At 49.1% G+C, this 26,728-nt stretch overlaps 1 protein-coding gene across 8 annotated transcripts in view; it reads left to right on the plus strand.

The window, feature by feature from the left end:
• Nucleotides 1-1,213: 1,213 nt before the first annotated feature.
• Nucleotides 1,214-26,728, plus strand: part of LOC134933699 (aldo-keto reductase family 1 member C1-like) — a 145,775-nt gene continuing 120,260 nt past the window's right edge. For 7 of the 8 annotated variants that reach the window (XM_063929084.1, XM_063929087.1, XM_063929088.1 and 4 more), the window contains exons 1-6: nt 1,214-1,308; nt 9,637-9,804; nt 10,384-10,500; nt 19,326-19,406; nt 21,364-21,486; nt 25,356-25,465. In XM_063929084.1, the coding sequence (XP_063785154.1) occupies nt 1,222-1,308; nt 9,637-9,804; nt 10,384-10,500; nt 19,326-19,406; nt 21,364-21,486; nt 25,356-25,465 (686 nt within the window). In that variant the 5' untranslated portion in view covers nt 1,214-1,221. The remainder of the gene's footprint in view (nt 1,309-9,636; nt 9,805-10,383; nt 10,501-19,325; nt 19,407-21,363; nt 21,487-25,355; nt 25,466-26,728) is intronic. The other variant, XM_063929085.1, reaches the window with a different exon arrangement.

Consider the following 26,728-nt stretch of genomic DNA (forward strand, 5'->3'; position numbering starts at 1 on the left):
TACCCGTATGTTCAGGGTCCCACTCACATGACCCCACCAGTGCCAATCACCTGTTGATTTTTAATCAAATTCTTCAGACTTCAGAACTCACCATGCGATCAATGGGGGTCATTCCGAGTTGTTCGCTCGCTAGCAGTTTTTTAGCAGCCTTGGAAACACTATGCTGCCTCCCACTGGGAGTGTATTTTAGCTTAGCAGAAGTGCGAACGTTTTTATCGCAGAGCGGCTACAAAATATTTTTGTGTAGTTTCAGAGTAGCTCAAAACCTACTCAGCGCTTGCGATCACTTCAGACTGTTCAGTTCCGGATTTGACATCACACACCCGCCCAGCCACGCCTGCGTTTTCCTTGGCACGCATGCGTTTTTCTAAACAATCCCTGAAAATGGTCAGTTGCCACCCAGAAATGCCCACATCATGTCAATCACTCTGCGGCAACCAGTGCGACTGAAATGCATCGCTAGACCCTGTGCAAAACTGCATCGTTCATTGTGCCCGTATGTCACGCGTGCACATTGCGCCGCATACGCATGCGCTGAAGTGCTGTTTTTTTGCCTCATCGCTGCACAGCGAACGAATGCAGCTATCGATCAACTCGGAATGACCCCCTATATTTGCTAGTAGTGGTTGCACCCCACGGCATCACTGTAGCTCACGACATGCAGACCCTACATGGGCTCCAATCACTACTAACCAATACAAAGCGTCATTCCAGTTACAGCGCAGCCGCTCTGCATTACAACAAGCTGACAGACCGCCCAGCCCGACAGTAGTAGAAGATGATACAACACGTGTGTTATTCCTGTCAGTGGCTGTGCGTCTTCTGTGTTTGTAATTTACACGCCCAATTCTGGTACTGAATGTCCCTTATTAGTTACACAACGCTGTTTAATTTCTACATGCTGAGAGTCTTATGTAACGTCTTATATTACATGGAAGTGGAGCCCTTATAACATTGTGTTGCCCCAGGTGTGCACTTTCTGCTTTGTACTGCGCTAATGGCACACACAGGGCAGCTGCTCGCCTGGCAATACCTATGAGCCAGAAGCTCATGTAACACTATTCAACCAGAAAACCAGTCTGTGTGTTGCAGGCTCACATGTTGGGCAGCACTGGTATAATAATTCTGGCTTATAGCATTGTGTAGCCTCACCCCCTCCAGCTATACAGACACACCTCCTGTGTACACTACACATACACACATTTATCACTAGCTACAGACATGGCAGCCGGCTCCCATTGCTCTCTCCTGATGAATGATGGAAAGAGGATCCCGGTCGTTGGGTTTGGGACCTATGCTCCGGAATACGTGAGTACAGAGGGCCTGATTTTGATTATTAAATAAGGCAGAAAAAGCAAGTAACTTTGTATCTGGAACAGACCAGGCTGCCGTGCAAGGGGAGCAAATACATTGATATGTTTTCTGTGCAGGGTAAATACTGGCTGCCCAAACACTCTGACATTAGAGGGGGGGAGGTCCGCTCCTTGCATGCCACTACCACCAGAAAGTGAGATGAGGCCCTTGTCCAACCACCTGCTGTGCAATAAAGTTTGTTTCATTTGCAAACCAGAGAGAGTGAGACAGCTGAGGGCGTGCAGGACTGGAGAGACAGGAGGGGGCTAGTTGGAAAGTGGATCATTAGGTCGACAGTGAAAAGGTCGAAAGTGTATAGGTTTACCGCAAAATGTTGACATGAACAAGGTCGACTTGGTCAAAAGGTCGGCATGGTGATGGTCGACACAGGAAAAGCTTGACATGAGTAACTCTCCCCTCCCACAGCCTAACCCTAACACGCGGAGCGCACTCTGCATTACTACACCCCCCCCCCCCCTCCCCATCCCACACTTACCGCCGGAGCCGCGGCCGGACGAGAAGGGGGCATGGCCTAATTTAAAGGGGCGTGGTCTCACGGGTCTTCTCTTCTTCACTCCGGGGGGTGTATCCAGCTTCCATGGAAATGCTGGCTGCCCCCGGAGACTAGGCAGCGTGCAGTGCTGGCTCCTTTTCTGTGACAGGAGCCGAGTGCTGCAGAGGATTATCACACTGCAGCACTCGGCTCCTGTCACTGCAGAAGAGCCATCACTTGGTGTCACCCCTTCCGTGCATGATACCTGGGTGCGGGCCGCACCCCCCGCACCCGCCTTCTGACGCCACTGCCACAGCCTAACCCTAACCTCCCCCTTCCCACAGCCTAATCCTAACCCTCCCCTCCCGCAGCCTAACCTTCCCTCCTACAGCCGAACCTTAACCCTCCCGCACCCTAACCCTCCCCACCCGAAGCCTAACCCTCCCTCCCGCAGCCTAACCCTAACCCTCCCGTAGCCTAACCCTAACCCTCCCCACCCGAAGCCTAACCCTCCCTCCCGCAGCCTAACCCTAACCTTCCCTCCCATAGCCTAACCCTAACACTCCCCTCCCACAGCCTAACCCTAACACTCCCCGCCCACAGCCTAACCCTAACACTCCCCTCCCACAGACTAACCCTAACCTTCCCTCCCACAGCCTAACCCTCCCCGCCCGCAACCTATCCCTAACCCTCCCCTTCCCGCAGCCTAACCCTAACCTTCTCTCCCACAGTCTAACCCTCCCGCAGCCTAACCCTAACCCTCCCCACCCGCAGCCTAACCCTAACCCTCCCCTCCCGCAGCCTAACCTTAACCTTCCCTCCCACAGCCTAACCCTAACACTCCCCTCCCACAGACTAACCCAAACCCACCCTTCCCACAGCCTAACACTAACCATCCCCTCCCACAGCCTAACCCTAACACTCCCCTCCCACAGACTAACCCTAACCTTCCCTCCCACAGCCTAACCCTAACCCACCCCTCCCACAGCCTAACCCTAACCCACCCTTCCCACAGCCTAACACTAACCGTCCCCTCCCACAGCCTAACCCTAACACTCCCCTCCCACAGACTAACCCTAACCTTCCCTCCCACAGCCTAATCCCAACCCACCCCTCCCACAGCCTAACCCACCCTTCCCACAGCCTAACACTAACCGTCCCCTCCCACAGCTTAACCCTAACACTCCCCTCCCACAGAATAACCCTAACCTTCCCTCCCACAGCCTAACCCTAACCCTCCTGCAGTCTAACCCTAACCTCCCCATTCCCGCAGCCTAACCCTATCCTCCCCCTTCCCACAGCCTAACTCTAACCCTCCCCGCCCACAGCCTATCCCTAACCCTCCCCTTCCCGCAACCTAACCCTCCCCTTCCCACAGCCTAACCCTAACCCTCCCCTTCCCGTACCCTAACCCTCCCCGCCCACAGCCTAACCCTAACCCTACCCTTCCCGCACCCTAACCCTCCTCTTCCCGCAGCCTAACCCTAACCCTCCCCGCCCACAGCCTATCCCTAACCCTCCCCTTCCCGCAACCTAACCCTCCTCTTCCCGCAGCCTAACCCTAACCCTCCCCTTCCCGCAGCTTAACCCTAACCCTCCCCTCCCGCAGCCTAGCCCTAACCTCCCCCTTCCCGCAGCCTAACCCTAACCTCTACCTACTGCAGTCTAACCCTCCTCTCCCGCAGCCTAACCCTAACCCTCCCCCCCCCGCAGCCTAACCCTATCCCCCCTTTCCGCCGCCTAACACTAACCTCCCTCTTCCCGCAGCCTAACCCTAACCTCCCCCTTCTCACAGCCTATCCCTAATCCTCCCCTTCCCGCAACCTAACCCTCCCCTTCCCGCAGCCTAACCCTCCCCTCCCTCTGCCTAACCCTCCCCTCCTGCAGCATAACCCTAACCTTTCCCTCCCACAGCCTAACCCTCCCCTCCCACAGCCTAACCCTTACCCTCCCGCAGCCTATCTCTAACCCTCCCCTTCCCGCAGCCTAACCCACCCCACCCACAGCCTAACCCTACCCTTTCCGCAGCCTAACCCTAACCTTCCCCTCCCGCAGCCTAACCCTAACTCTCCCCTCCCACAGCCTATCCCTAACCCTCTCCTTCCCTCAGCCTAACCCTCCCCTCCTGCAGCCTTTCCCCTGTTCCTCCCCTCCTACAGCCTAACCCTAACCCCCCCTCCAGCAGCATAACTCTAACCCTCCCCTCCTGCAGCCTAACCCTCCCCTCCCGCAGTCTAACCCTATCCCCCTCTCCAGCAGCCTAACCCTCCCCTCCCGCAGTCTAACCCTAACCCTCCCCTCCCGCAACTTAACTGTCCCCTCCCGCAGCCTAACCCTAACCCCCCTCCCACAGCCTAAACCTAACCCTCCCTTCCCGCAGCCTAAACCTAACCCTCCCCTCCCGCAGCCTAAACCTAACCCTCCCCTCCCACAGCTTAAACCTAACCCTCCCCTCCCGCAGCCTAAACATATCCCTCCCCTCCTGCAGCCTAAACCTAACCCTCCCCTCCCACAGCTTAAACCTAACCCTTCCCTCCCGCAGCCTAAACCTATCCCTCCCCTCCCGCCAGTGGTGCAAGTAGAAAAAATGTCTTATAGGTACTGTGTGCGCGTGCCAAAAAATGGGTGTGGTCAAATGCCACATGGGGCATGGCCAATGAAAATGGGGGCGTGATACACATATGTGGGGGGCAGATACACATATGACCCCAATAGTGCCAGATACACGTTGCCCCACAGTGCCAGATATACATTGCCCCACAGTGCCAGATACACCATGCCCCACAGTGCCAGATACACAAATGTCCCCAGAGTGCCAGATATACATTGCCTCACAGTGCCAGATACACCATGCCCCACAGTGCCAGATACACAAATGCCCCCAGAGTGCCAGATATACATTGCCCCACAGTGCCAGATACACATGTCCCCACAGTGCCAGATATGCCCCCAGTGCCAGATACAGAAATGCCTCCACAGTGCCTGATATACTCCCAGTGCCAGATACAGAGATGCCCCCAGTGCCAGATACAGAAATGCCTCCACAGTGCCTGATATGCCCCCAGTGCCAGATACAGAGATGCCCCCAGTGCCAGATACACATGCCCCCGCAGTGCCAGATATGCCCTCAGTGCCAGGTACACATGTCCTCACAGTGCCCCCCACTTCCCCTGCTGCTTACCACGCTGCTGCGGTCCTTTGTGTGAGGGGAGGAGAGCGAAGCGCGTGCCTCTCCTGCCCCTCAGTCTCCGGCGGCGGTGCGGGTGTCTACCTTCAATTAGGCGCCGATCCGTGAGCCAATCAAAGCTCACGGTCCGACGGCCAATCAGGAGCCTTGGCTGCTGGTCCGCGAGCTTTGATAGGCTCACAGGCCGGGGCCGAATTGAAGGTAGACAGTGAGGGCAGGAGAGGCGCACGCTGCGCTCTCCTACCCTCACAGCAGCAGCGCGGTTAGCAGCAGCGGAGGGAGGGAGGGAGCGGTGGCTGGGAGGCAATCGAGTCACATGCGGAGGTTGAAAGAGCCGCATGTGGCTTGAGAGCCGCGGGCGGGTTGGCCACCGCTGGTCTAGTTGGTGAGTGCAATGAGAGGCAGCCCGGCGGCGGTGGGTAGTGAGTAGTGAAAGCACAGACCTATCTCTTCCATCTTGATACATTTCGGCTAATCTGCCCATGCAGCTCAGTGTGACAGCACAGAGTATTACAGCAACAGAAATGTTCCAGCTGGATATTTGCTGTGGTTCCAAGTGCCTGTGTGATATCACTTTTAGGGAAACCCTTTTAAATGCTAATAGGAAGCAGAAAAGTTAGTTTTGATTATTTACTAAAAACAAAATAATAATTAATTTTCAATAAAAATTGAAGTTTCCATTTAAACCGATCCAATACACTTTACTCATCATTGTAAGGGGTGTCAATTAGAAATGATAATTTTTAAAATAGTTTTACAAGTAGAGATCTGTGAATGGTAAATCACACCTTTGAGCCCCACAAATGATAATAGATTCAGTGCAAACTGCTCCCTTCCACTTATACACAAAACAATTATTAGTCACCAGTTACCGTCCCATAAAAATGACGGAACAGTGATGTCAGCGGCGGTGGCTGTGCACGCCTGAACGGCGCAACACTTGACTTGAGTAGCGTTATGCTACTCAAATCTTCCTCTCCTCCCCTGACCTCTCCAATACCTGCTGCGATCCCTCCATTGTGCCCGTAGCCACATTCCCTATAGGTTTCTATGGGGAATGCAGTGCTGCCTGATGCATCAATATTGTGTTCCCTGTAGCTGCTGTAATCTGTTCTACACTTCAGGGGATGTAGATCCGGCAGGGTCCCCAGGAACCCTCCGCTGGAAATGGCTACTATGTCCGGACACCTCACTCAGCACATCGTAGGGATGGCTGACCCTGCCTTTTATATAGGATTAAAAAGAATTCTTCTAATTAGGGCTATAACTACTACATAGGCCAACATGCCTAGGGCAGGATATAAATGGGTCCTAATTCAGAGCTGATCGCTGCTGCGCACAGCAGCTGATCAGGTCTGAACTGCGCATGCCTCGGCGCCGCAGTGTGCCGGCGCATGTCAGACAGACGACGGCCATCTCAGCCCTGCGATCGCCTCTGCCTGAATGACAGGCAGAGGAGGTCGCTGGGCAGGAGGGGGTGGGCCGGCGGTGTTTGGCTGCCATTTGGGGGGCGTGGTCCGGGCAACGCAGGGGTGCCTGGACCATGCAGTGGGAGGGCCGCGGCGGCTGCGTGACGTCACACGCAGCCGCTGCGACCCGGACAGCGTCGAGTAGCTCCCTGCCAGCGCAGGGAGCTGTGCGATGCTTTTGTACTTGTGGGGCGGGGCAGAGCCAGACTTGCGGGGCGTCTACCCCACCGATCAAGTCTGAATGAGGCCCATGATCTGTTGCCGGCTCCACAGCTGTGAATTCTGGAGTTGTCGCACTACTGGTGACACAGGTTTCTGCACCTGCAGTAACCTCTATCTGTCACAAGATGGCACCAATGCTCCTATGACTGCAATTACAGTAGCTTTAAATGTCTATAAAACTGACCTGTGTAGATAAGAATTGGATAACTAATGGAACAATAGTCTAAGAAGTAACATCAAGGAGCAATAACAAAATGGGATAGAATGGCAGTGCCGCAACAAGACGGCGCTGTAACCTGTGCTGGCCCCACTCCCATGTGCTGCTGCTAACCGCGCGGCTGCTGTGAGGGTAGGAGAGCGAAGCGTGCTCCTCTCCTGCCCTCAGTGTCTACCTTCAATTCATTACGTCACACCTAAGGGCAGGGCCGATGTCTCCGGTAAGTAAAGCATTGCCCGCAGCTTCCTGGGGATGCAGTAGGTGGCTCTGCAATAGGTATAGCACTGCCCGCAGCTTACAAAGGACTCAGCAAGCAGCTCTGCAGTAGGTAGAGCACTCTCTGGGAGACTCTTCAGTGGGTAGAGCTCTAGGAGGCTCTGCAGTGGGTAGAAAACTCTCTAGGAGACTCTGCAGTGGGTAGAGCTCTGGGAGGCTCTGCAGTGGGTAGAGCTCTGGCAGGCTCTGCAGTAGGTAGAGCACTCTCTGGGAGGCACTGCAGTAGGTAGAGCACTCTCTGGGAGGCACTGCAGTAAGTAGAGCACTCTCTGGGAGGCTCTGCAGTAGGTAGAGCACTCTCTGGGAGGCACTGCAGTAGGTAGAGCACTCTCTGGGAGGCACTGCAGTAGGTAGAGCACTCTCCGGGAGGCTCTGCAGTAGGTAGAGCACTCTTTGGGAGGCACTGCAGTAGGTAGAGCACTCTCTGGGAGGCACTGCAGTAGGTAGAGCACTCTCTGGGAGGCACTGCAGTAGGTAGAGCACTCTCCGGGAGGCTCTGCAGTAGTGCTAGTGGCTGCAAGATGCCGTCCCAGCCAGCTCTAGATAGATGGCAAAGCTCTGGATAGATGGTAAAGCAGTTCACAGGCACTGAATGCAGGCTGTGCCCATCTCTATGCCTTCTATGGCCCCATCAACCCCTCTCCGTTACCCTAAAAACACCCTTGAATTGCAGGGTACACCACTGATACCTGCCTCCGATGGTGTGGCACCTGCTCAACACTGAATGTGCTGACTGTATATCTGCGGGACAGTCACTGGCGTATTTACAATGGGTGCAGTGTGTGCGGTGCACACTGGCCCCCGGGGTCCATAGGGGGGCCCACACCGCATACACTGCACCCATTATTTGTCATTCTTAGTCTCTGAGTCCCGCGGCACAGCAGCAGTGCTGCAGAATAACTGGGAAAATGGCACAGTGCCACTTTCCCGGTGTTTAGCGCATGCGCAATAGGAAAAATCTCTGGGAAAATGGCCGCCGCACCATTTCCCCCCGAGATTCGCGCATGTACTCCAGACTCTGGGAGTCTGGAGATGAAAAAGGGATTGACATAATGACGTCATTACCGATACGTGGCTTGCGTTGCGTGAATGATAACGCCCAAATGGATAATCGGATCAAAATGTGGATTGCACCTCCAGTGTGTAGAATTTAATTAACTTCAAAAATGGTCCTGTCACTCTTTACCGTATCTGCTACGGGTGCTCCTCGGGTAACGCCAAGAACCATGGATTCATATTTACTTACATTAAGACGTCTCAAAATTACATCTCTATAGATTTAGCAAATTATTAGCACTCGTTTATATGTACAGCCGTGAAAATCAGAAACTCCCGTGCGAAGAACAGGTAGAACTTTTTGGGACATGAAATTAACGTACAGGCCAGTAGGAATGCATTGCCCATATACTGATGGAAATATGTGTGTACAGGCGTGAGGATATAGTATGGTCTCTGTACACACCAGCAGATGCTTTACACCTACTACCAGCCCAGTTTCTTAACCAGTGGAGTGGTTTTATTGAAGATAAAGCAGGTACAGCTGTACTCACTGTTATACACACTGGAGGATGGAGCAGAGCTTCAGCAGGGTGACATAATTCCCCCAGCTGGTTAGTGTATGTAGATACTGGGTAGCGGTGCAGGAACACTGGAACAGTATCTATATCGCAGGTAAATGCAGGCTTCACTTCTGTCTTCCACTGTACCACTCTAACACAGTCCCAAGATGGCTGCATACACGATCAGTAGGAGCCTCGGTGGCCATCTTGGTACAGGGAATGAAGCTTTCCTGGAGGAGCAGCAACACGCGATATGGTGTCACAAAACAGCCTATGGTGTAATAATAACCACAGCTAAATCATTCAGTAGGCAACCTAATCTCCCAATTAGGGCCCAGCGGCCACTGCAGGGAGTAGATTAGTTTAACCCAGAGTTTCCCAGACTCTGGGGTAAATTTACTAAGATGGGAGTTCTATTTAAGATGGGATGTTGCCCATAGCAACCAATCAAATTCCAGGTATTATCTTCTAGAAGGTGCTAGACAAATGAGAAGTAGAAGCTGATTGGTTGCTATGGGCAACATCCCATCTTAAATAGAACTCCCATCTTAGTAAATTTACCCCTCTGTCTCAAAACACAGTACAGCTTTTAAGAATATCAATGCTTGTGCACAGATGGTATAATCAAACTGACTGAGTTACTGAATCACTTGGTTCATCTGTGATGTTGGCTCTATAAAGTAAAGCAATTTTCTGACAAACGCAAGGAATATTTTCTGCCATTATCTTGGTCATTCTAGGCTTTTCTTCCATCATTGCTGGAAGCCCCTCTGTCCTTTCTCCAGCTGTCTAGGTTGTTCTTCCATTCCATATTTCCTCTCATGTTCTAGGCTACTCACAGCTGGTCTCCCGTGTTCTAGATCCCAGTATCCCAGAGTGAAAGAGCCACAGAAGTCGCTATCGAGGTTGGGTTTCGCCACATCGATGGGGCTCATGTTTATGGAAATGAGAAAGAGGTCGGTCGGGCCATTCAGAAGAAGATTGCAGATGGGACAGTGAAACGGGAAGACCTCTTCTACACTGGGAAGGTGAGGACCCTAGATAATGACATGATGGAGATTTCATAATTGGTTTCATTAGTGTCCTGGACCGCTGTTAAATCATAAACAGGCTACAGGATATCTGCCGCTATTTCCTAATTAATCCACATTTAAAACAATTATATAAGAGCACATTGTGGTTTCATTTGACCTCTGGAACTGTGTCACTACTTCCATCATTGTCATGGATAGTCCTTATTGCACATTACACCCAGGGTCAGACTGGCCCACAGGGGTACCAGGGAAACCACCGGTAGGCCCCACTGCCTGAGGGCCCACTCCTTCCTCTAGGGATCAGGTTGTAGACTGTGCACTTGTATTATACATAGTAGATATGTTGCATTACACTGCACTAAACTATTGTGTATTTCAAGCCTCTGTGGAGGCTGGCCACACCCCCTTTGTAGGCTGGCTACACCCCTAAGTATGGGTCCCTTTAACTGCATTCCCCCAGTGGGCCCTTCATTCCCCAGTCCGAAACTGAGTACACCTGCCAAGTTGGGTTACACATTAATTTCCATTATTCAGACACAAAGAACTGCTCTGTTCTTTACTTTCATTTTTCAGTTATGGTCAACGTTCCACCAGCCAGAACTGGTGGAACCAAATGTGAGGCAGTCTTTGGAAGCCCTGCAGCTGGAATACATGGATCTCTTTCTCATCCACTGGCCCTTTTCCTGCAAGGTAGGTCACTGTATGTATCTATTATATGGGCTAATGCATCCCCCTATAGTGAAGGATGTTACCTGCTGTGATTTAGGCCACCAAACTCCAAAGTGACTTTTAACAGCTGTGATCATCCACAGTAGTTGGAAAGGCTTCCTAATGATATGACCAAGTTCTTTTTATAAAATGAAAATCTGATTCCCACAGACATACGTGGGTGGTACAGTGACCGGACCACTCACGGCCAAATCCCCTCTTAAGGTGCTCTGAGTGGGACCATTTCCAGAGGCGGATTTAGGAGTCAGGCCGCCCCAGGGCACAACACAACCTGCTGTGCCTCCCCCAGCATGTGCCTAGTGGGAAATTTTCCGCTGAACGTTTCGATGCTGCAAACCCCCAAGATACAGAGATTTATCAGACATTCTACAAAGGACATGGCAACCAATCAGATAGTAGCTACCATTTATTTAGTACATTCTATACGATGATAGCGCAAATCTGATTGGTTTCTGTGGGTTGACGTCTCAATAAGTTCTCCCACCACGATTCACCTCTGTGAAACGGGCTGTTCCACTGCCAAGATAGATACGCTTGAGAAACAGGAACCCGGTCTTTAAGTCGACAGAAAGTAGATCGACACTGTCTAGGTCGACCACTATTGGTCGACAGTAAGTAGGTTGACCACTATTGGTCGACAGTAAGTAGGTCGACATGGTTTCTAGGTGATAGGGACTCTAGGTCGACATGACAAAAGGTCGACATAGGTTTTTCAATTTTTTTAACTTTTTCATACTTTATGATCCACGTGGACTACAATTGGGAATGGTAACCTGTGCCAAGTGCAGCGGTAGCGGAGCCAGGCACCTCGCCCGAAGCATGGCGAGCAAAACGAGCCATGCGAGGGGACATAGTGCACTAATTGGGGATCCCGGTCACTGTACGGAGAAAACCACACCAAAAAAGTAAAAAAACTCATGTCAACCTTTTCTCATGTCGACCTAGTACATGTTGACCTAGAGTCCCTGTCGACCCATAGATACATCGACCTACTTACTGTCGACCAATAGTGGTCGACCTAGACACTGTCGACCTAAGTCTAATCTACCTCAGATACCACACCCGAGAATCCGCAGCATCTCGTATCAATCTCAGACTCGCCAACGTTTTCTGTGTCGCCATAGTGGTATTTATTATTATTATTATTATCCTTTATTTATATGGCGCCACAAGGGATCCGCAGCGCCCATTACACAGTACATAACCAATTGAGCAAACAAGAAAACAGCACTTAGAGTATGGAAAACCCGGGGTCAAAGGCCTAATCATTGGCATTTCTATCATGGGTGCAATGTGTGCGGTGCTCACGGGCCCCTGGTTCCAGCGGGGGCCCCACACTGCACACATTGCACCCATATTTTAGTACTCACCTCTCCGGAGTCCAGCGTCGGACGCTGCAGCCACCTCAGTCGCGCAAAAAATCCACTCCAAAATGGCCGCCATGCATGCGCACTTTGAATGTTTTCTCCGGAACATGGCGGGCGCCATGTTTCCGGAGACCTGCACATGTGCAGTAGGCTCCGGCACAGTGTCGGAGCCTACAGCGCCGTGGAGAGGAGGGGGCCCACCCGGAGTTTGCACACGGGCCCCCTCCTCGCTTAAGATGCCCCTGGGCCTAATTCATATATGATCGTAGCAGCAGATTTGTTAGCTAATGGGCAAAACTATGTGCAGTGCAGGTGGGGCAGATGTAACATGTGCAGAGATAGTTAGATTTGGGTGGGTTATTTTGTTTCTGTGCAGGGTAAATACTGGCTGCTTAATTTCTACACTGCAATTTAGATTTCAGTTTGAACACACCCCACCCAAATCTAACTCTCTCTGCACATGTTATTTCTCTAGCATCCATAAGGGATACTGGAGTTCACTTAGTACGATGGGGTATAGATGAGGTTCAAAGGAGCCACTGCACTTTAAATTTTTTCCACTGGGTGTGCTGGCTCCTCCCCTCTATGCCCCCTCCCACAGGCAGTTTAGAAAAAAAAGTGCCCTCAGGAGAGGAAGCACCCTCTGGAGCTCCAGAGTTTTCATCAGTTAATTAGAAAACTTTATTATTTTCGGTATGCTGTTTGGACAACAGTGTACCTGCACCATGGGAGTTGGGAAGGGGGGGGGGGGGGGGCGGTTACTTGTCTCTTCAGGCACCAGAGCCGCTTCCCCGCTGCGGGACCACCGTCCTGAGGGGTTGTTGTACAGCAGGGCACTACTCCCAAGGTTACTGTTGGAAAATCCACATTACTCCCCTTCTGGGGCCCCGCCGGCTAGGCGTTCCTACCTGGAGCCGCCTACTCAGTCCTTTCGATCTGCCAGGTTCAGATCAAGAGCTGCCACCACGGTGAGAGGCACCAGGGGTAGGTCAAGAAAACCACACCGCCACAGGTTCTCAGGGGCAAAGCCCCAGTTCAACTTCCACTAAGGCCTCAGCATGATGGTGCCTTCCCACCCCAAGGGAACCTCGAAGTGTGAGCTCAACTGCGTCACTTCAGCCGAGTCTGGGAAAGCTCCTGCCAGGATGCCTGGGTAAGAGACCTCATTTCTCAGGGCTACAAGATGGAGTTCGACGGTGCCCCTCCCCAACGATTTTTCAAATCAAGCTTACCAGTTTTGGAGGATTCACGAGTTACACTGAAACAGGCCATCCAAAAGTTAGTCCAGTACCAAGTCATTGTGCCAGTGCCAGTACAACAACAGGGAAAGGGTTACTACTCCAACCTGTATGTGGTACCAAAACCGGACGGTTCGGTAAGACCCTTTTTTTTTTATTGAAACATATACGGTACAAGTGTAGGCAGCAGTCACAGATACACATGCAGACATGGCAGTACGATACAATAAGAAAGTCATCCAGGGTCACAAAAGAGAGAACAGAAAGCAACCATATTACAACATTGAGCGACAGAAAAATAAAATACAAGAGATGTTAGGGATATAGGTGGTCATTCCGAGTTGATCGCTAGCTGCATTCGTTCGCTGTGCTGCGATGAGGCAAAAAATGGCACTTCTGCGCATACGTATGTGGCGCAATGCGCATGCGCAACATACTATTACAACGAACGATGTAGTCTCACACATGGTCTAGCGAAGCTTTTCAGTCGCACTGCTGGCCGCAGAGTGATTGACATGAAGTGGGCGTTTCTGGGTGTCAACTGACCGTTGTCAGGGAGTGTTCGAAAAAACGCAGGCGTGCCAGGAAAAATGCAGGCGTGGCTGGGCGGACGCTGGGCGTGTTCGTGACGTCAAAACAGGAAATGAACAGTCTGAAGTGATCGCAAGCGCTGAGTAGGTATTGAGCTACTCTGAAACTGCACAAAAAAACTTTGCCGCCGCTCTGCGATCCTTTCGTTCGCACTTCTGCTAAGCTAAAATACACTCCCAGTGGGCGGCGGCATAGCGTTTGCACGGCTGCTAAAAACTGCTAGCGAGCGATCAACTCGGAATGACCACCATAGCCAAGACAAATTCCGCTATACAATCACAATAAGGAGAGAGAAACTTTTAGCCAGGTAATCAGTTTGAAATACAGCCATATTATACCAGGTGGACAAACTAACAAATTGCCGGATATGGTCTTTTTCAGCGTCTGTAAATGAAGTAATATAGGGCAACCAGATTTCAAAGAATTTAGCCGCACATGATTCAATATCTTAGGAGCACTCAACCCAGTCCATTTGATAAATATAGCTTAGCCTAGGGAGCATACATTGTAACTAAGTTTTATCAGCATATATCCATTTTTTAAAGTATGTTTTTGTTTAGCTACTGCAGCAATTTTGGCGGTAAGACCCATTTTAAATCTAAAATCCTTGAACCCTTACCTAAAGATTTTCAAGTTCAAGATGGAATCCTCGCGAGCAGTGATTGCGGGTCTGGAAGAACAAGAGTTCATGGTCTCGCTGGATATAAAGGACGCTTATCTCCATATTCTAATTTGACTGCTTCACCAGGTTTACCTGCGGTTCACCCTGCTGAACGATCACAACCAGTTCCAGGCGCTACCCTTCAGACTGTCCACAGCTCCGTGGGTCTTCACGAAGGTAATGGCGGAAATGATGTTCCAGCTCTGAGTCCAGGGGGTAAACATCATCCCTTACCTGGACGACCTCTTGATGAAAGCGAGATCCCGGGAGCTTCTATTGCTCAGTATAGACCGCACTACTCAGCTTCTGTCACAACATGGGTGGATTCTCAATTTGCAGAAGTCCCATCTGGATCCTACTCAGCGGCTCCTGTTCCTAGGAATGTTTCTGGACATAGTAGCTCAGAAAGTATTCCTCCCAGAGGATAAAGCAAGGATGCTTCAGGAAATGGTCAGAGCGGTCCTACGGCCGACTCGGATAGCCATCCATCTTTGCATACGATTGTTGGGAAAGATGGTAACCTCATATGAAGCGATCCAGTATGGAAGGTTCCATGCCAGAACATTTCAATTGGATCTCCTAAGCAAGTGGTCCGGCTCGCACTTACAGATGCATCGGATTATACTGTTATCACCTCAGGCCAGGATTTCCCTCCTGTGGTGGCTACAGTCCTCAAACCTACTGGAAGGTCAGAGTTTTGGGATTCAGGATTGGATCCTCCTGACAACAGATGTGAGTCTGAGGGGATGGGGAGCTGTCACCCAAGGGGCTCAGTTCCAGGTCAGGTGGTCAGCCCACTAAGCCCTTCTTCCGATCAACATTCTGGAACTTAGGGTGATCTACAATGCTCTGCTTCAGGCCTCTCCTCTGCTCTGGGATCTAGCTGTTCAGGTTCAGTCGGACAACGCCACGGCCGTGGCTTATATCAATCGACAAGGAGGGACAAAAAGCAGAGCCTGCATGCGAGAGGTGTCAAGGATACTCCTCTGGGTGGAAAGAAATGCATGAGCAATGTCGGCCATCTTCATTCTGGGGGTGGACAACTGGGAGGCGGACTTCCTCAGTCGTCACGATCTCCACCCGGGGTAGTGGGGCCTACACCAGCAGGTGTTTCAACAGATCATCAATCTGTGGGGCTGTCCACAGATAGACATGATGGCCTCGAAGGGTGTGGTATGCGGACCTTCTGGACATGTCTGTAAAAGACCCTTGGCCTCTGCCAATGAGAAGAGATCTCTTCTTCAACAAGGACCGTTCGTCTACCAGGACTTACGGCGACTTCGTTTGACGGCATGGAGGTTGAGCGGATCATCCTAGCTCACAAAGGCCTTTCCAAAAAAGGTTATTGCAACTATGGTTCAGGACAGAAAGCCTGTGAAGTCAAAACACTATCATCATATCTGGAAACGATATGTCTCTTGATGCGAGGAGCACGCATATCCTCCTGCGGAATTCAGCCTGGGATGTTTCTTACATTTCCTGCAGACTGGTGTGGATATGGGCATTACATCTGGGTTCCCTTAAGGTCCAGATTTCAGCCCTCTCTGTTTTCTTCCAGAAGAAGTTGGCTATGTTAGACCTTCTTGCAAGGAGTGCTTCACATACAGCCTCCCTTTGTGCCACCAACAGCACCCTGGGATTTGAATGTGGTTTTGGATTTTCTACAATCCTCCTGGTTTGAACCGCTGATGAAAGTCGAAGTCAAGTACCTTACGTGGAAGACGGTAATGTTATTGGCCCTGGCTTCTGCTAGACGTGTCTCTAAATTGGGGGGCCTTATCGTGTAAAAGTCCTTACTTGGTCTTTTACAAGGACAGAGCAGAGCTCAGGACTCGGCAGCAGTTCCTGCCAAAAGTTGTCTCTGCATTCCATTTAAACCAACCTATTATGGTTCTGTCTAGTTCTGGCTCTTCAGTTCCTCTGGAGGCTTTGTATGCTGTGCAAGCCTTAAAGATCTACGTCAAGAGCAGAAGCGGGCTGGCCCGGGGGGCAGGGTGCCATGTGCTCCCCTCGCCATGCTACTGCCAAGGGTCACAGGCCGGCCGCCATGTGTATCTGGCACTGGGGGCATATCTGGCACTGTGGGCATATCTGGCACTGGGGGGACATGTGTATCTTACACTGGGGGCATATCTGGTACTAGGGAGATGTGTATCTGGCAGTGGGGGCATGTCTGGCACTATGGGGACATATATGTATCTGGCACTGTGGGGGCATATATGTATCTGGCACTGTGGAGGAATATATGTATCTGTCACTGTGGGGACATATATGTATCTGGCACTGTGGAGGAATATATGTATCTGGCACTGTGGGGACATATGTGTATTTGGCACTGTGGAGGCACCCATTTTTTGGTGTTTTTATATGTATGTGGCACTGTACAGGGGCTTTATTTGTATGTGGCACTGTACAACATGATTAAAAATGGGGTTATGACACAAGGTCATACTCCTACAAATGTCAAACCGAAAGGTGTGCGCATAAAAATGGGGTGTGGCTTTGGAGCGCACATGATATGGCTCTTACCCTTGACTACAGATCTTTTCTGGCTCTTTGCCACTGACTGGTTGGCCACCCCTGCACTACACAGCTCTGTTGAAGCCGCGGTCGCACTGACAAATTTATTATAAAGTATCTTTGGGATAAGTCACACCAGGCCTAATTTTTTTTAAATTAATAAATATTTTTTAAACAAAAAAACCTCCATTTAAGATGGCGCCATTACTTATGGGCCAGTGCTCTGGACTTGCCCCCCAGGCTAAAAGTTGCCAGCCAACCCCTGGTCAAGAGGATGGCTCGGATCAGAAAGACGGATTCCCTGTTTGTGCTATATGATGCACAGAAAAGGGTTGCCCTGCTTCTAAGCAGTCCATTGCTCGTTGGCTTAAGTTGGCAGGCCTATGTGTCGGCAGCATTACTTGTTCCACATTCTCTGAAGGCCCACTCTACAAGATCAGTGGGGTCTTCCTGGGCGGCTGCTCGTGGAGTCTCGGCCTTGCAACTATGCCGAGCTGCTACCTGGTCGGGGAAGAACACCTTTGTGAAGTTCTACAAGTTTGATACCCTGACCAAAGAGTATACCCGATTTGGGCAAGCGGTCCTGCAGACGTCTCCGCACATTCTGGAAGCTTTAGGACGTCCCCATCGTACTAAGTGAATCCCAGTATCCCTTATGGATGCTAGAGAAAATAGTATTTTAGATATCTACCGGTAAATCCTTTTCTCGTAGTCCATAAGGAATACTGGGTGCCCCCCTTAGTGCGTTGACTTTTCTGCAGGTTGTTTCTTCTATATAAGTTTACCTGTTCAGCTGTTGCTGTTTGGTAGCTAGCTGTTATGTCCTGATGTACATCTCTTTACTTCAATGAATCATGCAGTATGAAGATTATGTATTTTATTTCTTATTGGTAAGTAATACTTGCATGGTTACAGATAGACATCAACTCCACATGCTGCTCTCCTTCTCCTTACTCTCCTTCTACTTCCTACTTCCTTCTACTTCCTGATCACATGTTCATCTGTGCAGCCAGATTCTTAAAGGTACACTACCTCATCTTGCTAATGCACATAAACTATCTTTATAGATACTACACCAGCCATTGCTGGTCAGTTTATGTTGTGGTGTGCTGGTGTATAAATCTCACCACTGATTGTTGTTAAGGATTTACCGGTAGGTATCTAAAATCCTGTTATCTGCCCCACCTGCAGTGCACATGGTTTTGACCATTAGCAAACAAATTTGCTGCTGCGATCAGATCTGAATTAGGCCCCAGGTGCCATCAAAGGGAGTTTGAAGTATAAGATAGTGTAAGTAAGAAAAGGAAAGGCACATGAGGAAAGAAGTCCCTGCTCTTGCGAGCTTACAATCTAAAAGGTGAAGGGCCGACAGACCGGGGTGACACAGAAGGGGTAGACGGTGGGCATAGACAAGAGGGTTAGGAGGAGAGTTGGCTGGGTTTGGTGAAGAAGTGGGTCTTGAGAGCCCGTTTGAAGTTTAGTAGAGAGGTGGAGAGTCTGAGGGGGAGAGGTAGAGAATTCCAGAGATAGGGAGCAGCACGTGCAAAATCTTGTAGGTAGGAGTGGGAGGAAGTAATCAGTTGTCAGGAGAGGTGGCGGAGTGAAGAGGACGGATGGCAAGGTAAAGAGAGATAAGGTCAGAGATGTAAGAGGGAGAATTGTAGGTGAGGGCTTTGTAGGTGAGTGTGAGAAGTTTGAATTGGATTCTGAATGGGAATGGGGTGCATGAATGGTAGGGAGGCCATATTTAAAAACGAGATGGGCATTATGTAATGAAACCATCCATGACGTTTGGGCAGAGAAAGGCAATATGAGGACGCAAATGTTTTCACCACAACCCTAGAATGTCATCAAGAGGTAGGGACAAGGCACTTTGTAATACAATTTGCATCCCTCAGTGCAACCCCATTCCCTTTGTAAATGCCCAGAAACTTAGGGGGAGATGTATCAAACCTTCTAATGAGTGGAGAAGTGGAGAAGTTGCAAATAGCAACCAATCATTTTCTACCTATCATTTTATAAAAAGCACTCGATCAATTCTAGCTAGAAGCCGATTGGCTGTTCTCCAACTTGTCCTCCTATCCATTCTTTAGTAAGCTTGATTGATTTCCCCTGTAGCCTGATCTGAATTTGGGGTATCACAATGATCTGGGAGTCCCACAGGAATGAGAGACAGCTATGGTCTACTGGTCGGCGTCCAGAGTATCTATCTCTGTATCTGCTGACTCTGTGACCTGGTAACTTTATTTACTATAACTTATAAGTGTAATCTTGGCTCTATCGATTTCTCTGGGACCCGGCCACCTGGAGCGAGAGTCTGAGTCTTCATCCAATATTTCTCTGTGTGTAAACTCCTCACGGGGTAATGGGGGGAGGTCAGAAAACTGATGAATTGCTCTTATTTCCTAGGCTGGAGGAGATTTCATCCCTATGGATGGAAATGGGAAAGTGTTGCTGGACACCAGTATGGACCTGTGCGCCGTGTGGGAGGTAAGTGATGGCGCCCGATTGGCTCAGGCGGAAACATGGACATTTATAGCAGATAAGAGTCACTTTCAAAATTAAATCCAAGGTATTATTTTTTTCTGTATATCTTATAGCACAACTCTGACAAATATCACTTATTCCCAGCAGCTCCCCAATATATATTAATACCAGAAAGCGCTGTGTGTTTTAATTGACAGTGGTTATAAATATATTAAAATATGTGGTAAATATGTTATTTGGCGCATGTAGCACCCTCTTATAACATGCAATCATCCCTTATAACTGAAGCTCAGATACAAATATATGCTCTAAAGTGGATTTCTACCATCAGTTTATTTTCATTTATTGGCTGGTACATGTCCTGCAGCTTTTATTAATTAGTATAATTATATCGATTGGGGGGTAATTCCAAGTTGATCGCAGCAGGAATTTGGTTAGCAATTGGGCAAAACCATGTGCACTGCAGAGGGGGGCAGATGTAACATGTGCAGAAAGAGTTAGATTTGGGTGTGGTGTGTTCAATCTGAAATCTAAATTGCAGTGTAAAAATAAAGCAGCCAGTATTTACCCTGCACAGAAACAAAATAACCCACCCAAATCTAACTCTCTCTGCACATGTTACATCTGCCTCCCCTGCACTGCACATAGGGGATCATTCAGATCTGATTGCTGCTGTGCGTATTCGCACAGCGGGCGATCTGAGCCGAACTGCGCAAGCGTATGCACCGAAGTGCGCAGGCACGACGGACGGCTGCAATGGGGACGCCGGTCATTGACGGGATTGTGCGAAGGATCCATTCGCACGGGCGTTCGCAAGGAGATTGACAGGAAGAAGGCGTTTGCGTGTGACAACTGACCGTTTTCAGGGAGTGTCCGGAAAAACGCAGGCGGGCTCAAGCGCTTGCAGGGCGGGTGTCTAAAGTCAAATCCGGTCCCGGACAGGCTGATGTCAGCGCAGCGGCTGAGTAAGTCCTGGGCTGCGCAGAGACTGCACAAAATCTGTTCGTACAGCTCTGCTACACATGCGATCGCACACTTGCACAGCAAAAATACACTCCCCTATGGGCGGCGACTATCTGATCGCAGCAGTGCAAAAATCGCTGCCTAGCGGTCAGATCTGAATGACTCCCATGGTTTTGCCCATTAGAAAAAAAGTTTGCTGTTTCGATCAGGTCTGAATTAGGTACATAGGGGGTCATTTCGAGTTGATCGCTAGCTGCTTTCATTCGCTGTGCGGCGCGTTGAGGCTAAAAAAAGGCACTTATGCGTATGCGTATGCGGCGCAATGCGCACGCGAGTCGTACTATTACAACGACCGATGTAGTTTCACACAGGGTCTAGCGAAGCTTTTCAGTCGCACTGCTGGCCGCAGAGTGATTGACAGGAAGTGGGCGTTTCTGGGTGTCAACTGACCGTTTTCAGGGAGTGTGCGGAAAAACGCAGGTGTGGCAGAAAAAAAGCAGGCGTGCCAGGGAGAACGCAGGTGTGGCTGGCTGAGCACAGGGCGTGTTTGTGACGTCAGGAACTGAACAGTCTGAAGCTACTCAGAAACTGCACAAAATAATTTTGTAGCCGCTCTGCGATCCTTTCGCTCGCACTTCTGCTAAGCTAAAATACACTCCCAGTGGGTGGCGGCTTAGCGTTTGCACGGCTGCTAAAAACTGCTAGCGAGCGAACAACTCGGAATGACCCCCCTAGAGGCCACAGTATGGTGTAATTACATTTTAATTACAGTTGTAGTAGGGTGTGTATAGGCTTACCACACCATACCTTTAAAACAGGACACTCCTGAATTACAAAGGTTGTGTAGCTGCTTAAAAGTGAGGTGAAGTCAGTCATGATTCATGAGTGTCCCGGTTTAAAGGGACAGCATGGTAAGCCTAGGTAATGTATGTAGTTATGTACATACCTTGCGCCCCATTTCTGGATGTCTTGACCAATCATTATACATCATGTGCAGGCCATGGAGAAGTGCAAAGATGCCGGTTTGGTAAAATCTATCGGAGTTTCCAATTTTAATCGCCGCCAGTTGGAAAAGATTCTCAATAAGCCCGGACTGAAGTATAAGCCAGTCTGCAACCAGGTATTCCTCCATTCCTTCTCCTTCTAATTAGAGATGAGCGGGTTCGGTTTCTTTGAATCCGAACCCGCACGAACTTCACTTTTTTTTTCACGGGTCCGAGCGACTCGGATCTTCCCGCCTTGCTCGGTTAACCCGAGCGCGCCCGAACGTCATCATGACGCTGTCGGATTCTCGCGAGACTCGGATTCTATATAAGGAGCCGCGCGTCGCCGCCATTTTCACACGTGCATTGAGATTGATAGGGAGAGGACGTGGCTGGCGTCCTCTCCATTAGAATAGATTAGAAGAGAGAGAGAGAGAGAGAGATTGTGCAGACAGAGTTTACCACAGTGACCAGTGCAGTTGTTGTTAAGTTAACTTTTATTTAATATATCCGTTCTCTGCTATATCCGTTCTCTGCCTGAAAAAAACGATACACAGCAGTCACACAGTGTGACTCAGTCTGTGTGCACTCAGCTCAGCCCAGTGTGCTGCACATCAATGTATAAAAGCTTATAATAATTGTGGGGGAGACTGGGGAGCACTGCAGGTTGTTATAGCAGGAGCCAGGAGTACATAATATTATATTAATTTAAAATTAAACAGTGCACACTTTTGCTGCAGGAGTGCCACTGCCAGTGTGACTAGTGGTGACCAGTGCCTGACCACCAGTATAGTAGTATATTGTTGTATACTATCTCTTTATCAACCAGTCTATATTAGCAGCAGACACAGTACAGTGCGGTAGTTCACGGCTGTGGCTACCTCTGTGTCGGCAGTCGGCACTCGGCAGGCAGTCCGTCCATCCATAATTGTATAATTATATACCACCTAACCGTGGTATTTTTTTTTTCTTTCTTTATACCGTCGTCATAGTCATACTAGTTGTTACGAGTATACTACTATCTCTTTATCAACCAGTGTACAGTGCGGTAGTTCACGGCTGTGGCTACCTCTGTGTCGGAACTCGGCAGGCAGTCCGTCCATCCATAATTGTATTATTATAATATATACCACCTAACCGTGGTTTTTTTTTCATTCTTTATACCGTCATAGTCAGTCATACTAGTTGTTACGAGTATACTACTATCTCTTTATCAACCAGTGTACAGTGCGGTAGTTCACGGCTGTGGCTACCTCTGTGTCGGCAGTCGGCAGGCAGTCCGTCCATCCATAATTGTATTATAATATATACCACCTAACCGTGGTTTTTTTTTCATTCTTTATACCGTCATAGTGTCATACTAGTTGTTACGAGTATACTACTATCTCTTTATCAACCAGTGTACAGTGCGGTAGTTCACGGCTGTGGCTACCTCTGTGTCGGCAGTCGGCAGGCAGTCCGTCCATCCATAATTGTATTATAATATATACCACCTAACCGTGGTTTTTTTTTCATTCTTTATACCGTCATAGTCAGTCATACTAGTTGTTACGAGTATACTACTATCTCTTTATCAACCAGTGTACAGTGCGGTAGTTCACGGCTGTGGCTACCTCTGTGTCGGAACTCGGCAGGCAGTCCGTCCATCCATAATTGTATTATTATAATATATACCACCTAACCGTGGTTTTTTTTTCATTCTTTATACCGTCATAGTCAGTCATACTAGTTGTTACGAGTATACTACTATCTCTTTATCAACCAGTGTACAGTGCGGTAGTTCACGGCTGTGGCTACCTCTGTGTCGGAACTCGGCAGGCAGTCCGTCCATCCATAATTGTATTATAATATATACCACCTAACCGTGGTTTTTTTTTCGTTCTTTATACCGTCGTCATACTAGTTGTTACGAGTATACTACTATCTCTTTATCAACCAGTGTACAGTGCGGTAGTTCACGGCTGTGGCTACCTCTGTGTCGGAACTCGGCAGGCAGTCCGTCCATCCATAATTGTATTATAATATATACCACCTAACCGTGGGTTTTTTTTCGTTCTTTATACCGTCGTCATACTAGTTGTTACGAGTATACTACTATCTCTTTATCAACCAGTGTACAGTGCGGTAGTTCACGGCTGTGGCTACCTCTGTGTCGGCACTCGGCAGGCAGTCCGTCCAACCATAATTGTATTATATACCACCTAACCGTGGTTTTTTTTTCATTCTTTATACCGTCGTCATACTAGTTGTTACGAGTATACTACTATCTCTTTATCAACCAGTGTACAGTGCGGTAGTTCACGGCTGTGGCTACCTCTGTGTCGGCACTCGGCAGCCCGTCCATAATTGTATATACCAGTGACCTAACCGTGGTTTTTTTTTCTTTCTTTATACATACATACTAGTTACGAGTATACTATCTCTTTATCAACCAGTCTATATATTAGCAGCAGACACAGTACAGTGCGGTAGTTCACGGCTGTGGCTACCTCTGTGTCGGCACTCGGCAGCCCGTCCATAATTGTATATACCACCTAACCGTGGTTTTTTTTTCTTTCTTTATACATACATACTGCAGTGCCACTCCTAGATGGGCCCGGTGTTTGTGTCGGCCACTAGGGTCGCTAATCTTACTCACACAGTCAGCTACCTCATTGCGCCTCTTTTTTTCTTTGCGTCATGTGCTGTTTGGGGAGGGTTTTTTGGAAGGGCCATCCTGCGTGACACTGCAGTGCCACTCCTAGATGGGCCCGGTGTTTGTGTCGGCCACTAGGGTCGCTAATCTTACTCACACAGCTACCTCATTGCGCCTCTTTTTTTCTTTGCGTCATGTGCTGTTTGGGGAGGGTTTTTTGGAAGGGACATCCTGCGTGACACTGCAGTGCCACTCCTAGATGGGCCCGGTGTTTGTGTCGGCCACTAGGGTCGCTTATCTTACTCACACAGCGACCTCGGTGCAAATTTTAGGACTAAAAATAATATTGTGAGGTGTGAGGTATTCAGAATAGACTGAAAATGAGTGTAAATTATGGTTTTTGAGGTTAATAATACTTTGGGATCAAAATGACCCCCAAATTCTATGATTTAAGCTGTTTTTTAGTGTTTTTGGAAAAAAACACCCGAATCCAAAACACACCCGAATCCGACAAAAATAATTCGGTGAGGTTTTGCCAAAACGCGTTCGAACCCAAAACACGGCCGCGGAACCGAACCCAAAACCAAAACACAAAACCCGAAAAATTTCAGGCGCTCATCTCTACTTCTAATACAGAATCACCCTAATCCATGTCCTATGTACATTTCTCAAGGGCGTAATTGTATACAACAACAGTACCATAGAGATGGAGACAAAATGGACGACACGACTAATATTGCACGGTCACCGTGTTCTTACTCTGTGAGGCGGATTCTGAGGATGGAGCAAATAAAAAACACAAGTAACTTTGGTGTCTGTTTACTAAGACAAACCCACAGAAGTGACACCTGTCATAAAGACTATACCACTCAATGCCGCAATCATATGGCGCTGCGGTGGTGTCTGCGCCAAAGTGAGGGTGTTTTCTGTGTATGGGTTTTGGGGGCACCAGCGCTGCAGAAATCACATCACCAAAGTAGCATGGACCATGCCACCAGCGGGCAGTACAAACTCCTCTTTGTTGTGGGTGCGCAAATGTTATCCAGATTTATTAAAATGTTGGGGGGTACACAATAAGAAAGTGATGGGCAGCAAGTAGACCTCACCTCCGACCCCCTGCCACTTCCATGCTTTATTGTCAGAGTTGTGTGTTAAAAATGTTTGCAATCCCCCGATATAGATTTTCCTAAACTCTGTTATAACAGGCCAGGTTTTCAGGATATCCATACTTAAATCCAGATGGTTAAATCACATTGACTGAGGTACTAATTAGTTACCTGGAACTTGGAATGATCACCCAGAAATGAATTAGTAGCAGAATATACTGTTTGTATATATATATATCCAATGAGTAATTGTGGAGTTTTGCAGGTGGAATGTCACCCTTACCTAAACCAGAGCAGACTGCTGGGGTACTGCAAGTCTAAGGACATCCTGCTCTCCGGGTACAGCGTACTGGGGTCACACAGGCACAAGGACTGGTAAGGTGTTGGGGTAACTGTTCGACTCATCTGTCATTATCCCATGGTAATACAGTAAGTGTCACCGTAGCGCACACCAGGCCGCCATTCTGGTGAAGATGTTTTTTCAGTTTGATTCCAAATGTGCTATGGTGGCAGCCATCGCCCGCTTTGTTCTGATGGTGGTGCCCCGATGTTTGGCTATGCTATGGTTTGAGCGGTTGTTGGGATACAAAAGATAGACATTAAAAAGATAGACAGTCAATAGGTCATCAGTAAAAGGTCAACAGTCAAAAGGTCAACAGACAAAAAACATGTGGGTGTTGTTTTGTGTTTTTAAACATTTTTAGCCCAATTTGTTGAAATGCATGCGCTCGCCATGCTTAGGGCGCGGTGGCTTGCTCTGTTCCGCTTCGCTCACCACAAGGTTACTTATGGTGATAGTTTATGACATGGATAGTCAATTTGATGAAATGCGGCCAGTCGCGGGATCACTTCGATCACCACGATTCAGGCTCGATGTCTCGACCTTTTGTCTTTTAATCCTGCCGACCTTTTGACTGTCGACCATTTGTCTTTTAAAGCTGTTGACCTTTTGATTGTCGACCTCTTTACCCTGTCGACCCAATGCATGTCGACCATTAGTGGTCGTCCTATTGACTGTAGACCTTTTTAGTGTAGAGAACTATAGACTGGATACCGGTTTAAGCTGGCTACACACTAGACGATATTTTGAATGAGTTGCCCTATTCCAACAGATCGGAATGACAGATCGTTCAAATCGTCAAGTGTGTACGCTCCCTCAGCCGTCAGCGGCGATATATCTTTAGGTCATTTGCAAGATTGCACAGTGCACTATATCGTTTGACCAGAAGTTTAATGGAACTCGTTGATGACATTGCACCATTTGCCTACCATCGTCTAATGCAGGCTTTTTCAACCAGTGTGCCGTGGCACACTAGTGTGCCGCGAGCAGTTGCAAGGTGTGCCGCGGAGCCAGAGCAGCTTCCTGCACCTTCAGAGTGAACTGTTGTCCCGGGCCTTCTTAGAGGATCAGTCATGCTCTGGCCATGACCTATGCCTTGAAGATGCGGTGGTGTGATATCATAGGTCACGGCCGCCGCGTATCTCAACCCAGCCAGCCCACTCGCCTGCATACACATCTTCGAGTTCCCGCATGCATACACAGCTTTCCTTGCCCACCCACATCCACACCTGCCTGACTGCCCCCTGCTCAGTATTCGCAGCACTCCACTATAAACAACCCCCGCCACTGAGGGACAG

The sequence above is a fragment of the Pseudophryne corroboree genome, chromosome 6 (assembly GCF_028390025.1).
Source record: "Pseudophryne corroboree isolate aPseCor3 chromosome 6, aPseCor3.hap2, whole genome shotgun sequence".
In the NCBI taxonomy this organism is placed as follows: Eukaryota; Metazoa; Chordata; class Amphibia; order Anura; family Myobatrachidae; genus Pseudophryne; species Pseudophryne corroboree.